Source organism: Belonocnema kinseyi, chromosome 7 (assembly GCF_010883055.1).
Source record: "Belonocnema kinseyi isolate 2016_QV_RU_SX_M_011 chromosome 7, B_treatae_v1, whole genome shotgun sequence".
Taxonomy (NCBI): Eukaryota; Metazoa; Arthropoda; class Insecta; order Hymenoptera; family Cynipidae; genus Belonocnema; species Belonocnema kinseyi.
In genome coordinates, this window is record NC_046663.1 from 108,296,328 (window position 1) to 108,313,515 (window position 17,188).

Here is a 17,188-nt window from a genome sequence, read left to right on the forward strand (position 1 = left end):
TGGGTTCGCATTTTTCTCACAAACAACGAAATTAAAATTAAAATGCTGAGATAAAAGTTTGCACGTCTAAATATTTTTAGCCTATCCTAATAGGATGCCTTTCTTATATCAGCAGATTTTTTTTTAATATTGCAAAAAAATAAAAAAGGGGAAAACTACACTTCTGTTTTTTGCAATATTTTTCTAAAGTTTCTGCTTATATAAAAACGCATTCTATCAGTTTTATTTGAGCTCACTTCTTTTCTAGTCGAGATTTTTTTCCTGAAAATACATCTTTTTAATGTTTTCCGTAAACGAAGCAAGATAATACAAGGTAGCAAGAGAAATTTTTTGTAGAAATTTTTTAAATTTACAAACTTTTATCTTCAATTTTTGTTTTAAAAAATTGTTCTTAGACACAAATCGATCGGTTCTACGAAGAACAGGCTATCTTTTCGCTAAGGTTAAGAATTATGCTGGCTTCATTTAGCTAAGTCTTAAGGAGCAATCAATAATCTATTATTTTTTGAAACATTTCCAACAAATTTAAAACTCCAGCATTTTGTATTACAGTTTGTAAGCCTAATTCTTAACGGAACGAAAAGATAGCCTATTCTTCGTAGAACTCATCGAAATATGATCGATTTATTCCGAACAAAATTCGCAGGATGTCATCCTCATACAGGAATAACTCTAACGAACAATCAGACAAAAATTTATGTGTGGGTTTTTATGAAAATCTACTGTATATATTTTCAAACAAATAGTCGCCACTTTTTTAATTTTGAACTTTTTAAAAGTTTTGCGACGGATATCTGAATTAAATCAAAAACTATAGAACTGAAAAAATCGTGTTTTTTTCTTCAAAAAATAAATGTCAGAACTAAAATACTCATAACTAAGTGGAAATTTTGTTTTATTGGAAAAAAATGTGTCGCGTAATTCCCTATAAAATCCAACATATTTCGTCGCTAAGAGATTCTCCGACTTAAAGTGTAGAACCGTTCTGATTTGAAATTAATTAAATTAGAATATTCTGTTAATATATATTTTTTAATAAAGATGATTTAACAGAATTATTTACAAATAAATTTAAGGGAATTATAAGAAATTCTAGATATTTGACTTCGTGAATGATTAAGATATACATAAAATGTTTTATGAGAAATTTAGACCTGAGGAGTAAACTTAAGAAACGTCATAAATTGATTTTTTGAGAAAATTAAGGCAATGATTATTTTTGTATGTATGCAATATCATCTGGTATCGTCAATTCAAGTATCAAACTTAAGTTGATAAAAAATTGGGTTTTCTCGGTTACAACGTCTGTCCATAAAATGCAATGAATTAACATGTAAACAAGAAATTATGAATTTATGTAATTAGAACATAAATAATCAGTCATATATACTTTTACTGAATCAAAGGCAAATACATAAATCTCATATAAACACAGCCCGTTTAAAATTTTATTCTGATCAATGAATTTCAAGCTAAAGTGTTTTCTTAAATATGTATTATATTAAAGCGCATTTTGCACCGATATCAGTAAAAAATTTAAACAGCAATTATGGAATAAATAAAATGGTATAAATTATCTATAGCAGAGATCAACTAATATAAGAAAATTAATTCTTCATTTTAATAGTCGTTGTAAAACTATTTTAAATACCGACTGTTTTTCTAAGACACTTTAAAATTTGTTATTAGTTTTAAGATACTTGCCCCGTCATGCTTCTTTACGCCTACATGTACTCTGGGATGCCAATTTAAAAACTAATAGTTTTTTCTAAAATCCTTACCCCTAAATTCATGCATTTAAAAAATACCTCCTTTTTTAAAATTCTTATTAAAGAAGGTATTAAATTTGTGTAAAATATACCCCCCCTCCCCAGTTTTCTTCAAATATCCACGTTTTGAGACCCTCGGAATCAGAAAAAAAAGCTATTTTGGTTAAAAATTGAAAAAGTGAGCGCATTTTGAAAATTATGAAGTCCACTTTTTCTGAAATTCAAAAATTCCCCTTTACGGTTCTTTTTAGTACTTGAAAATTAGAACATTTTCTGCTAATAAAAAGCGCTTACAAAATTCGAAACAATAAATGAAAATTTTAAGCTAAATAATGGACGATATGAAAAAAAGTCAAGAAAAGGACGACGTTACTATTTGGAGGCCCTACAAGATTATCATAACAACTTTATTAATTAAAAAAGAAATGAAAATTCAACTTTTTAAGGCACAAAAAATAATGAAAAATTCCATTTTTCGGTAATACTATGCAAGGATGCGCAGTTTTTGATTCAATCGTGAAAAAAACCGTTTGACAATAAAAAAAAAAAAAATCTTTAGAAAAACGATTGGTCTTTTTATTTAGAAAATTCATCTATTTTACTAGAAATTGCATCTTTCTTCGATAAAAATTAAACGGTTTGGTTTAAAATTCGAGAATTTTGTATTAAAGTATTTTTTCTTCTTTGTAAATAATTCAACTGTTTTGTTGAAAATTCACATTTTTGGATAGAAAATGCAACTATTATCATTAACAATTTTTGTTTTCATTTAAAACTCATATTTTTATGCCGAAAAGTGAAACTGAAATCTTTTCTGGATCAAAATTCAACTATTTTTAAAATTATTTGCCTTTGATTTATGAATTAATTTATTTTAGTAGATATAATATCTTTCTTGGATAAAAATGGAACTGTTTCGTTGAAACATCATGTTTTTGGGTTAAAAATTCATGTATAATTTTCGTGGAAGGTTTACTTCTGGCTGAAAACTTATATTTTGATGTAAAAATGTCAAAATAAAATTTTTCGGATGAAATTTCAATTTTTTTAATTTGTATTTTTGGATATCAAAATTCACCCGTTTTAGTCGAAATTTCATCTTTCTTGGATAAAAATACTACTGTTTGCTTGAAAGTTAATATTTTCTCTGTTTGAGGATACAACTTTTTTTGTTGAAAATTTTGTTTGAACCACTTTTTTAAGAAATCATTTTTTCAAGCAGAATTCGTATTTTAGTTGAAAAAAAATTATATAACATTTTGTATTCATTTTGTGAGTAAATTTTTCTAAACATGTAATGCATAGAGAGATTATTGTTTGGTTCATTAATTTTAATGTAAAATTAAAGTATATATTTGTCTTGAAAATAAAAATTAAAGTAAGACTATATACGAATGAAGTTTATATGTAAATAGCTATGTTATATAATATACTCAATATATTAAATGACAAAAAAATTCTTATCATAAAAGATGGGCTTTGATTATGTATTAAATATAATGAGTGTACATATAACATACGATACATAAGAAGTGGTTAGTATTAACTTCAGTTATATTTTCTTCCTATTTATATTCTTAGGACAAATATAGACTTCATGTTTTATATTAAAATAATGAACCAACAAAAATTTTTTAAACTCTAGGAATTTTCAGTTACAGTAACTGAAAATTCCTTAACGGAAATTAGAAACGGTTTCTGCATAAAGCTTTAGTGACGCGTCTCTGAAAATTCCTACAAAAATTTTTAACAGTGATGATACATTATCACCCATTCGTATAATTAAGAGTTTAGACTAATAACTGCTTTGAAATTTTTTTTCTCTTTATTCACTTTCACTACACGGAGATAAGTTAGGTACTTCGGTTTGGTGTGGTGTCCTCTCCAGATTCGGGGCACTGATTACCCCAAACTTACGGAGATCAGTCGCCCCGAAATGTAGTTGCTATATTTTTATAAATTGCGCAAGAGAAGTACTGTGGCACAAGAGCGGAACTGTGTTGCAAGCGCCACGTGTGCAAAATGCCTCGACTATTCTGTTGATGACACGGTTCGGCCTGTTCGGGTTAATGGTTCTCCCAAATCAGTGGAGCCGTTCTACTAAACAGAATTGGCGCTGTACACTGTGTGATTTTTGCAACAATTGTACGTGTTGGGTTATTGACTCTACCAAACTGCTCTCCATGTAGAGGAGAATTGAAAATCGAGCAAACGAAATCATCTTAACTCAGCTGAGATTTAGAAACAATCCATAGTTTTAACGTCACTACCCGCGTTACTCTCTCTGTTGTTACTTTATTTTAACCAGGGTCTGTATCAATTCAATTGTTATATGTATTCGCTGTTACTTAGATGACCCGTAGGTACCTAATAAACAAATCTCAAATTACAAAACTATATTCTTCAATTAAATTAAATTTCTTCCACAAATAATCTAAACTATTTCTTATTTTGCAGAAAACAAAAGAAGAACCTCCACAAGTTTCGGAAGTTGTTCAAAAATTTATCCAGCGTTTCCAAAAATCCCTCAAGAGTGAATCAGCTTCATCGACCCAGACCCTCTACAAATACATTTCCGACAAGCTGGTCTTATGTGAGTCAAGTGCCATCGCAGAACTCGTGGAACACGAGAAATTCTTCTTGATGCTCTACGAACAAATCTACTACCGTCAAGTTCACAATTCAAAAAAGCCGCCGACATTAAACCAACGAATCAAATCCTTTGGAAACTATCAGAATCTCTTTCACAATTTTCTAGAACAAAAAGCATCTCTAAAATTGATATTGCCAGATCAGTGGCTCTGGGATATTGTCGACGAATTCGTAAGTCAATACGAATCCTTTTCTCACTACCGAGAAAATCTAAAGAACAAAAGAGAGGATGAGATAGAATCTTTGAAAGCCAATGAAAACCTATGGGACCTTTTATACGTTTTAGAAACTCTGTTTAAGTTACTAAATGCAGCAAAGACTGTAATCAAATATAAAACTCCTTTACCAAGCCGCTTACTTTACATTAAACTTGGCCACTTTGCCATTTATGGTCTTCTTCGAGTTCACACATTGCAAGCAGATTATTTAAATGCTATTAAAATTTTGGACGAAAGACGCCTCTTCCCAACAAAAATGAGCAAAACTGTATTCTCAAGTATAGCAGGTTGTCAATTCTCAGTAGCATATCACGCCAGTTTTTCCTATGTGATGATGAGAAGATACGTTGATGCAATCGACATCATTGTTAACACTTTAGACCACTTTCAGAAAAGCATTCAAGTGTTTAACGAGCAAAGTTATCAGAATGACAAAATTAGAAAATACGTAAAGAAAATGTTAAATCTTCTCTGCATTTGCTTCGTTCTGCGCCACATACTTCAAACAGTAACACATTTTTATATTAGCAAAAATGTAATTAACAAACTCATGAAAGGCAACAAATGTGATAAAAGAATCAACACCTTGGAAGATCAACTGGATAAGATGCACCGCCCTGAGTTCAAATCATGCTTTTTAGAGTCTAGTCCTGGATTCGTTCTGCCAAAAGCTCCGAACTTGGAAGAACTTGGGGAGGATCACAGCAAAGTGGCCACTGAATATCAATTAAGCATTTTCATGAACGAGCTCACGTATCACCATTTAATACCGTTTGTGAGATTCGAAATGTTTGCAGAATATGCTTCGGGAAAATATATTTATTTATTGCCTTTTGTAAAGGATTTTGTTTTGTGGGAGGTCATGGATCAAGCTAACGTAGACTTTTCTGAAATCCAGGCTAGTTTAGAACGCCCAAGCGATGTGCTCAAAGCAGAAGGAATTAAACATTTCCTTCGAATAAAGCACAAACTAACAAATGCTGTGAGGACAGTGGATCCAATGTCCTCTGGCTTAGATTGCACGCTTGAAACATCTTCTGGGGTAAGTTTATTCGATTATTCTTTGATAATTTGAAATATCAAGTATCGCTGTAGCGAATTGCCACCAAATAAAAAAAAGACGTAAAGAATGGATGTCTGGAATAAGGATGTTTTTAGTATCTTGAATAATTTTTAACATTGTGGCCACCCACCCGGGAGAAACTTTTACCGGGAAATAGCCGGGACAGGAATATTATACCGGGAGATTTCCCGTATTACATTATTCGCGCATTTTGTAATTCTTGAACGTTTCCAACTACTGGGAATAGTGAAACTGCGATACGCCGGCTGGTGAAAAAAATTCGAACCAGAAAGAATAGGCGCGATTTTAAAGATGCATTTTAATTTGTGCATAAAAGTGTTTTAACAATCTTTTTGTTTGGAGTTTAATGTATTTATTGGATAATAAAAATTAATCTTAATCGGAAACAAAGTGTTTTCGATAGAATTTACATATTACACAGTGAAAACCCACGCTTTTACAGAAATATTTTTCTAAGCAAACCAAAAATAATTGTATTTTTTTTTAAAAACCTATTTCAGAAAAATTTGTTTTTTCACTGTATGAGATGGAAATTCTATCTGAAATTGTTTTTCACGAATATTTGTTTTTAGTATTCAATCATTGTTTTATACTTGACAAAACAATCGTAAAAACACTTTTTTGCAAAAACTAAAATACATGTTTAAAATTGTACCGACTCTTTCTAGTTACATTTCTCGGCAACATGTAGCGAAATGGTATACCACCATTCCCAATATAGTATATAGTGTTTTTAGAATAATTAAACTTTAAAGGTTCACAATATTTCCATTCCTTTTAAATGACACTTGATACTACATGGCATGATACTTATTAATAACATATTTATCGACTTTAAAATTTATAAAATTTTAATTTACAATTATATTTTGATTGTGCAATTCTGAAACAGTTTAATCTTTAAGTCCTTGAAACTAAAGTTTTATATTAAAATAATTTTTACGTTAATTATTGGAGGTCTTGAGTTTTAAATTTTACAATATTGTAGTTTCAAAGTCAAATATTCAAAATTTTAGGACCATTTCGCTATTAAATGTTTCAAAATTTAATATTAAAAGCCTTGATAGTCAGTTTTGAATTTAATAATTTTAGATGTAAATATAAAGCAATTTCGAATTGAAAAACATAAAATTCTACAATTAAAAAAGATGAAATCATATAGCAATATTGTTTTGTATTCTATCTTCAAATTTTCCGACTTTTAGTTGAAGATTGGAACAAATTAGTAATTTTAAATTGAAAAATATTTTATATTAGAAAATTTCTAGGATGAATAATAGTTTGAAAGGAAGATTTGAAATAAAAAAATAAAAAATTGAGATTGAAAATAAAGAAACGATAAAAATTAAACTATCTGAAATTGATATATCAGTAAATGTAAAATTTTGGTAATTTTAAGTAGTTACAGTTCAAAGTTCTGAATTATCATGAACACCGCTAAATTTTTAATTTTTTCCTTTCATAGGTTTTAATTTTGCAATTAAAATTGAATTATTTAAATTTTGGAAAGTATTATTAGCAATAAAAAATTATAAATAAATTTACTTTAATTAATTGAAATTGTGGAGGGTTTGGATATAAAAAAGTTTTAATATTAAAGTTTTTGGTGACTAAAGTTTTTTCAGTTTTAAATGAAGTTCGCATTCGTTTAAGTTCCAACGTTCGTGAGTAGATATTTTTTTCATTTTTAACGGTTCCCATTTAACCCCTTCGTTGGCATTGACGCAATAGTGCGCCAATCTTGTTTTCCTATTTTAACATGCTCTGATGTAGCATCAAGTCTTTTACATGGGGGTTTTGGGCTCGCTGAATCTGAATCTGAAATCAAAATTCGAAAATTCGAAATGGTGGCGCCAATATGATGCCCTCCAAACCCACAGGGTCACATTTTCAGGATAAAAAAAATTTCCTGTCATTTTGGGCACTTCTTGTCGATTTGCCTTTGAAAGATTCAATTTATTTTTCAATATTAAATTGTCAAATTTTAATAAATTTGAATTCAAATTATTCAAATTTAAAACTTTTCAATCTTTAATTACTTAATTTTGAACGTTTTCAATTATAAATAATGCAATTCCAATTCCTCTAAATTTTAAATGACCCAATTTCCAAAACTTAAATCGTAAAATATTCAATTTTTAACTTTTTGACATTGTCATATTTTTGAAATTCCAATATAAAATCATGTTAGTTTCGTGATTCTCCAAATCAAATTAAAATTGTTTAATTTTTAGCGCTTCGACTAAGATATTATACAATTCAACTTCTTTTTCTTATTAAATTGTCTAAAATCATTCGTATTTTTTTTTAATTTCAGACGCGTGCAATTCGAAATTATTATTATTATTATTAATTATTGTTTCAAAAATATTAAAAACCTTATATTAAAAAGTTGGTTTATTAATGGATTTTTAAACTGACATATTTTCATGTTAATAAATAGAAAATCAGAGACAGGAAAATGCGAATTGTGCGCGTGCATTTGCTGCTAGTGTGCAATAAAACGCATCTCCGTATTTTCCTTTTTTAGACACACAAATTTTCTTATCCTTCTTATTATATGATTTAAAGTCAAACGATTTCTTGCAAAAAGGTTTGCAGATATTAATCGACTTCCGCAAATGATAATATATGTGAAAAAACCGTGGGCTTCGCAAAGAGAGTTAATTTTTTTATAAACCAAGAGAAATGAAAGATATGTACCAGAAGAACAGGGAGACGAAAATTTAAAAAATAGTGGCTATCCTGTTTAATATTTTACGAATTTAGTATACAGAATAAAAATTGAAAAGTGAGATTATTCTGAAATGTTAAAAACTTCAAAATATCGAGAATTTTTGCAATACGTATCAAGAATATGTTACTACAGAATTCTTATTTAAAGTAAATCGGTTGGATAAAATAGGCCTGAGTGAGCACAGCTGGAAAATTTAAATTGTTGTATTATGTATTATTTAAATTTTTTAAATTCTGATTGATTATTTACATAATAAACTAGTGTTTTAAAAAATTGGGATTATGAAATTTAGATAAATTAGTTGTCATTTAAAAGTTTAGATAATTCGTTGCTTTATGATTCGTTTAGTCCTCTACTTTTCGTTTCTGCATATATGCATTTTATCCTCTTTTACATATTTCCGTTCTGCTTCAACTGTTATTTGAACCGATAGTTCCTAAAATATTGTTATTTTGAGTGTTCTAAGATAAAATTAGATTAAAGCCGAAATTGGTAACATTTGTTTTTTACATAACACACCCTTTCCATTTTTAATTAAAAGATCCAATAAAAATAAAAATTGAATACGGTACAATTAAATTGAATGAAATAATAAATAAATTGAATTACTTTGTAACTAAAATAATTTCAATAATTAATTTAATTTTTTTAATTTAGTAGATTATCAATTTCATTAAAATTACATTACTTGATTTTACGTACACATCTTTCTTTATATTGCAAAAAAAACATGAAACTCAAATCTTCTGGCATGTATAGTTAAGAAGCCTTTTCTATAATGTACCATGTAACAGTTTTTTAAGTAAATGTTAAAAAGCCATTTTAGACTTATTAGGCTAATTTAAAAGAATGTCTGGGTATGGAAGATTAATGGTATAATACGATCCCGAAAGTTTTATAATGTCTAAAATGTCTTTTTAAACATTAATATAGTGTAAGTTATTAAAAAAGTTTCTTACTATAGTTTATTATGAATATTTTTTCCAAATTACTTGGCCAGCTTTGATTTCACAAATTCATCATTCATGCAGTTGTACATTAGGGTGGTCCAAATATGCGATTTTTGGTAATCAGTCCTCCCTTCATCCCCACCCCCATTTACTTGTTTTCAGGAAAAATTAATTTTCTTTTTTTCAAGTGGGTCAACAGTAACCCGTGCCCCGGGCTTTTGAAATAAATATGGGGTTTTAATTGGAAAAAGCACGTTTTTTGAAGAAAAAAAATTGAAAAAAGAAGTACTTGGTATTCACTTTTTGTAAATTAATGTTTATTCGCCTCTTAAGAAATATTCAGGGAATAATTCCAACCTTCTACTCCTGTAAGTCATGAAAAGTGATTATTTTGTGGGATAAATTATACAGTCGATGAATTTCAGGACTAATAATTCTTGTTTAATACATTTCGTGATTATTGAAACAATTTTCATTATTTTGTTTTATTTTGTTTTTATTATGTTCAAAGAAGAACTTCTGTTCTTGAAATGCATCAACTCCATCATTTATACCGAAAAATAAGAACTTTTCACGATTTAAGGGCGAAAATAAAAATTAAAAAAAATAATAATAATGGTTTAAACAACTTAACATTAGTTACAAAATATTTGAAAACTTGTGATCGAATAGAAATAATTAATGTTGAAGAAGGACCAAGAAAACACTGCCTTTAGCATGCATTTTACATCAAACTGCCATTTTGCATTTTTTGGGGCGTTTTTCGGGTGTGATACAAGGGGATTCAAAGGGTGAAAATTAAAATTCATTCTGTAGAAATGATTCATTGGAGGATTCGTTAAGAGATGACTAAACGTTAATTCATATAAAGTCAATAAAACGTATTATTTGTTTCGAAAAATAAGATGGTATCCTTCAGTAAAAATCGATAGTTTAATTTTTACAGATATAAATTTGGGCCACTCTATTGTACATATTTGGCAGATTTTTTGTAATGTGGATGTTTTTGGTTGGATAAATTGTTCTACTTTATTTCGGAAAAAATGTTGGAGTTTAAGACAGACATTGTATGCTTTCAGAATGATTTCTACATAGACCGAGGAGCCATTGAAGTTATTGGAGATGCATTTTTCGAGCGGGAAGAAGATTAAAAAGCTGCAACTACGTATTAAATTTTAAGTTATTCTAAAATATTCCTTTGCTATAAAATTTGATAAGATGTAAAATTTTAGAACTGTTAAAGTGATCAGTACTGTTAGGTAGTTTTGCCATGTTTGTATTTTAATTTATGTACTGAATTCACTTTTAACGGTTATTTATCCTGTAAAAATATTACGCTATTTTTATATACGTATACATAATTTTTTACATGCATGTTAATGCGTATTACCCAAATCATTTGTGAGTCAGAGTATTTTAGGAACAACTAATTCAGGATGTTTTCCATTCTGGATATTTCTATAATTTATTTTTCCAATAAGCATTTTTTTAAATATCCTGAATGAATTAACCATAAAATGCAAAATAATAGTACAAACCTGAAACCATTGTATTTTGTTTATCTTTTGTAGACGTCTCAGGCTCAGCTCAAGAATAAAAGACCTTTTATTTATATAAATTAACTATTTGGTTTGGAAATATTGTGTGCTTTATATTGAATTAATTCTCAATTTAATTGAAATAGAATATAAAATTCATCTTTAAACATTTTTATTTTGAAATTCTTAAACTCTTCAGTCAAAAATGTTATATTATTTAGGAAAAGTATTATTATACATGTATGGCATTTCAGAGTTTTTAAGATTCTAAATCTGTAAAGGACATCTGACTTTGTTTTTTGTATTTTTGTAAGAAAAATTCCAATAAAAAGACATATTTTCTTAAAGTTGTTTAAAAGTGCATTGTTTTTCCTAAAAGAAGTACATTAATAAATTGACACAATGAATTTCTTTTTATCTTCTTGGATTCATATTGAATCTTAATTCCCATTACATTTTCTTTAAAACCTACAGCTTAATCAGGAAATTATGCAAAGTTGTTTTGGGATCTTGAGATAATAAAATTAAAAACTCAGACTAACAATCACATGCACTTTATTAACTTTTGTCAAATATACTGAGTTATAATTTTTTTAACTAATAGGGTGACCGTTGTTTAAGGAAAACCTGGAAATGAGGAAAAAGGCAAGGAATTTTATTATTCAGGGAAAGTCAGGGAGTTCAATAAAAATGTTGCAAAAATCACGGAATTATAAATTTCAATTTTTTATTGTTTTATTTTATTTATAAAAGATTCTATATTAAAAATGTTACAAGATTAAGATTCTGGTCTTTGAATATTAATGATCAGTGTTGTTGTATCATCCTTTTTTATTTAAAATTGAACTATTACGTTGAAACTTCGTTTTCTTGGATTCAAAATTAAAATATTTTGTCAGAAAATTAGCTTTTTGTTGGAAATCCATATTTTGGCGTTGAAAATTCAAATGAAATCTTTCATGGTGGAAAATTCAAGAATTTTGTAAATATTCGTCTTCGATGTAAACATTCATCTCTTTTGGCTAAAATACAACTATTTGATTGAATATTCTTGTTCTTTAGTTTAGGATTAATTTATTTTCTTTAAAAGTTATATTTTTAGTTGAATTTAACTGTTTTTGATTTATAATAAAAATATTTCTTGGTTGGAATATCTACTATTACATTATTCTTTAAAAATTCATCTTTTTTATGAAAACTGAACCACAATGTTTAAACGATGATTTGTTGTTGAAAATTCGTATTTTTAGATGGAAATTCATTTCTTTGATCGAAAATTGATCTATTTTGTTGAAAATTAATCTTTCTTAATTGAAAATTGATATACTTGAGTAAAAATTAATTTTCTTGCTTGACTGAAAAATCTTTATATATTGCTAATTAATTTATTTGGTTAGAAATGTGACTATTTTGTAAAAATTTTAATTTTTGGTTGAAAATTTATCTTTTCAAGTACAAACAAAACTTTGTCTAAAAATTCAATTAATTATTAGGGCTATTACATTTTTGTTGAAGATTCTGCTTTCTTCTACAAAATTCGCTCTTTTTAGCTTGAAAATTGGAAGATTTTTTGGCTAGAAAATGCAACTGTTTTCGTTTTAAGTTTAATCTTTTTTTATTAAAAATTTGACCGTTAATGGTCAGGAAAAATGGAAATTTGGTCAGGGAAAAGTCAAAGAATTCTTAAAATGTAGTGTTTTCCTGCAACCTTAAATAATTAAGCACTTTTTGTCTTATTTGTGACTTTTTCAAAACCTTTTAAAATTGATTTTTGCAAGGTGTAGTTTTGCAACATTATATTTGAATATCTTCCACTTAGAACACTAATGATCAAATGTTCGTGTTGCGGCAACACTGTAGGTATTTAAATACATGGAATTCCTCTTGTTTTAAGAATATCAAAAATATTTATAAATTTAAGTGTATTATTTAAGCTAAAAAATTAATGGCAAATACCGGGAATAATTGATATCAGTAAATTTTGTAATTCACATTGTTTCATGGTTTAAAAACTCTTTTCAACTCAAAGGACAGAGGAATCAACAAGCTTTTAAATCATTTATATGAAAAACGGAAATTCTAAAATAAAAAATAAAGGAAATAATTATTTTACAGTCCACAGCATTTTCAACTTATTTTTAAAAATAATTTTAGGATTACTTGCGATTTCTCAGAAAATGGCAGATTTTGTTTTATATATGCAGTATTGTCCGTACGAGCGTAGGTCTTTAAGATTTTGTTTTTTAATTGTACGTGGAAATTTATGTTCTTCCAATCGATGGCAAAAAACAAAAAAGACAAAACGGTGGCTTTTTTTCTAAAATTCTTGAAATTATTTTCTCAAAAATGACCCTTCAAAATTTTTTTTTTTTTTTTGAGAAGCCGATGGTCATATTCCTTACGTATCTGCAGAAAAGTTCTACAAAAAATACCAATTTCCGTTTAGATATGTTGCATCGTTTACAAAAAAGTTAGATAAAAAATTACATTTAAGAAACCAGCTTCAACAACGCACGGCGTCCAACTAAACCTGAAAAGTTTACTTGACATGTCGCTAAAATGTACCAATATAGATATTTTTCTAGTCCCTTAAAATACTCCAAAATGGCAACCCCATAATCCCAGCTGATCACTTTTTCGATTTTTTTCTAACTAAATTTAAGCTTAAAACATAGCCAAAACTATATATTAAACTTTAAAAATGTTTTTCTAGAAATATTTTTTTTTTATTTAAATAATTATAATTATATAAAAAAACATGAGGCTGTATATATAAAATCAAGTGAGCAATGCATAACACTATATTATTTTCAATGATGAGCTTTTTATCGAAATAAATTATACCACTCTCAGCTTTTAACCCAGGATCAACGATGAGGACGTGGTGGTATGACTAATCTCATAAAAAATAATGATAATGGCCTCATGTTTTTTTTATATAATTATAATTATTCAAATAAAAAAAAAAATATTTCTAGAAAAACAATTTTAAAGTTTAATATATAGTTTTGGCTATGTTTAGACTCGTTTAGAGTGGAAAATCTGCGACTAAATATCTGAAATGATGTATTTTTTACTTACTGTATTATCCGTAACGTTTTCTTTTTCTCGCTTTATGCAAAGAATGTCCACATCTAATTCACAAAAACACAATGTCCCATCTAACACAAAACACTCACAGCTGTCAGCTGACCGCTCTCAACTCTCGCAGATATTCTACGCTAAACGAAGCGAATCTTTACAATTCAACGTATGCACTCCCCCGAACTGTGTCCAAAAATTTGAGGGTCATTTTTCACTCGTCCGAGCATTGTCGTTTGAACTCCTTACTATTTCTCCATGGATATAGCACACTTCAAGTTGATAAGAATCAGCACTACAAATAAAGTTGGATATATAAGGCGGTTTTTATTGGTTTTAAAGTCGTTTTCAGTGTTATTGTGGAAAAAGTAGCATTTCATCATCTAAAGTGCCTAATTTCATCTACAAAATGTCAGAAAAAATATATCCTAATCTTCTAATTCTTTGTGGCATTATTTGTCAAGTAATTTTTGGGATTTTCTTAGAACATAATCATACTAAGTATAAACCTACATTGTAAATCAACATCAGGATGTAGAAAAGAAAAGTAATTTTGTACTACACAAATTTTATTATCGTTCATGTAATTTCTAAAAACTTTAAAGATACTCTCTGCAATTAAATTTGTTGAATCGAGATTGATTAATTTAGCTAATCCCGTCGTAACATAGAGTTTCACAATCGAAAAACTAAGTAAGACATGTCATCCAATTCACGGATCCATTTGGATCAGTTGTCTCGTCGACATAACGGAGAATTTGGTTTTTCTAAGAAATTCAACTAAACGTCATTCTTAAACAGGACCAAGTACATTGCGAACAATATTAGAAATTTTCGTTGCACCTGCAGTCATATGTTGAAGGATGGTTGGATCGGTTTCTTGGAAAAATGTTAAAATTTTTGTCATCGTACTGTACGGAATATTTGCAGCGCGCCCTAAATTTGCAAATTGAATTTCGCGAGTTTTCTTTCGATCTTCGAAAGATTGAATTGAATCATGAATATCTTCGGCTGGTATATCCTGTAAAGTTTCGATGCCACTTTCAATACTATTCTTGACATGTTCCGGTGCATCTGCATGACGAATAAGGTTACCGACACCACCCGTACACATCCTATCAACATTACATAAGGTGCAATGAAACTTATTCTCATCTTTGGGTACCATTTGCAACCAAGATTTGAAGCGAATGTCCTCTAGCCATTTTGGTAAAAATTTGTGGATCGCATCTTCCTTTTCACTACGTTTGAACTCATTATTTTGCATCTTTTGATGCCTTTTGGATTCTACATGAGCTCGCAATCTTTGCTTATTAACCACTTTATATTTTTGCTTGCAAATGGTGCACAAAAACTTCGTATTATCGTTGGGAAGCTCTTCAATGCAGGGGAAGTCGTTCAACCAGGCTGCAACAAATCTTCGTTGATTCTTCGCAGACCCCAAGTTATCGCTGTCCGACATTTTGTAAATATTTTTGCTGAAAAGAAGTTATGATTTTCAGATGTCAGGGTAAAAGTGAAGATTATTCTTTTATTTTGAATGCGCGACTTTTCCATATCGTGATAGCTAGACTAATATAAGCATATTAAGATTCGCATTTGTGAATATCATTCTAGAGGCAGTTAAAGGTAAGAAACTATTAAAAAATGTATTGTTACTTGAATTCGCGAAGCAAAAAAGATTTATATGTTTGTAACTTTTTAAGAAATTTAATGGGATTTCACGAAATTTAATGAGACTTTAAAGATATTACGTGATTGCGTGGTATTTCGAAGATTTTTATGAAATTTTAAGGGAATTAAGATATTAAGTAAATTTAAGGACTTCAAGGACTTCAAGTGATTTGCGAGATTTTACTGGATTTTTAGGAATTTCATGTGATTTTATAAGATTTCATGAGATTTAAAGTAACTTTACGAGATTCTAAGATATTTTAAATATAAAGTAATTTTAAGGTCTTTCATTTTCAGAAATTAGGTGGGTTTGTTGAGATTTCAATGGATTTTCAAGAATTTTAAAGTATTTAACGTGACTTCATAGAATGTTTAGTAATTTTAAGCAATCTTAAGGAATATCAAAAGATTTTACGAAATCTAAAAGAATTTCACGAGATTTTAATATATTTAATGGGATATTAAGTGATTCTTAGGACATTTCAGAGACTTTAAGATATTATATGGGAAATTTAGTTATTTTAAATACTTAAAGCAATACAAGAGATTTTACGCGATTTCATTGGGTTGTCAGGAGTTGTGAGGTATGCCATGATATTTCATGGGACTTTAAAATATTTTAAAGGGTTTGACTATATTTTATGAAATTTTAAACGATTTTAAGGACTTTGACGGGATATAATGGATTTTACGAAATTCCAGTTGGTTTTCAGGAATTTTAAGAGTATTAACAAAGATATTATCAACGTAGATGCTGTGCGGGCTCAGTTGCCCGCCATAAATATAGACGGCGCGTCCGGTGAAAAAAGTCACTTCCCCTCTACACGCCAACAGCCACTTGGAGCGCTGTAAGCAACTCTCAGTAGGCTCCTGGAGGCGCACTAAGGAAAACTTAGCTCGGGCAATAATTATTTGGATTGAAACTGAATTGCCAATTAAAATATTTTTACATTTATAACTTTGCAAAACATGATTATTTTAATAAATACCAGAAATAAAAGTCGATGAATAATTTATATTACGGTTTTATATATTTTTTACTAACTCTAAAATTATTTTTTATAATTTACATTCTATATATTGTTTATATATAGTTCTTTAATATTATTTAGTTTTTAGTTTTCCTTTTGTGGTCTGCAATTTCTATGGATTTTTGTAGACTATTCATCCAATTAAGTTCTCGTGTATATTTTCCAATTTCCTTATTATTATATATCCTAACGTTTTTATAAAAAATATAATTATATGTAATTCCAAGTGATAGGAAAATTGTTCTCTCGGTTTTTAGACGTTAAGACAACAATTCCATGTCAGATTACGTTTCACATTGACAAACAAAATTAGACGAACAGAATTTCACTGACACAATAATAAAAAATATCATGTTCCATAAAATAAATGTTAAAATAAACTGTAAACTATTCAAATTGGTACAGCTTACTCGAAATATTTACGTATGTTATATGGTATAAAATTTAAAATACA

At 28.5% G+C, this 17,188-nt stretch overlaps 2 protein-coding genes across 2 annotated transcripts in view; one reads left to right on the top strand and one right to left on the bottom strand.

Moving 5' to 3' along the window:
- Positions 1-11,295, top strand: part of LOC117177194 (eukaryotic translation initiation factor 3 subunit L-like) — a 12,359-nt gene extending 1,064 nt beyond the window's left edge. Inside the window, exons 2-3 of the mRNA XM_033367727.1 lie at positions 4,227-5,681; positions 10,490-11,295. Coding sequence (XP_033223618.1) covers positions 4,227-5,681; positions 10,490-10,561 — 1,527 coding nt within the window. The 3' untranslated portion in view covers positions 10,562-11,295. The remainder of the gene's footprint in view (positions 1-4,226; positions 5,682-10,489) is intronic.
- A 3,107-nt stretch (positions 11,296-14,402) lies between these two features.
- Positions 14,403-17,188, bottom strand: part of LOC117176297 — a 9,554-nt gene continuing 6,768 nt past the window's right edge. The window contains exon 2 of the mRNA XM_033366493.1: positions 14,403-15,507. Within this exon, the coding sequence (XP_033222384.1) occupies positions 14,823-15,491 (669 nt within the window). The 5' untranslated portion in view covers positions 15,492-15,507 and the 3' untranslated portion in view covers positions 14,403-14,822. The remainder of the gene's footprint in view (positions 15,508-17,188) is intronic.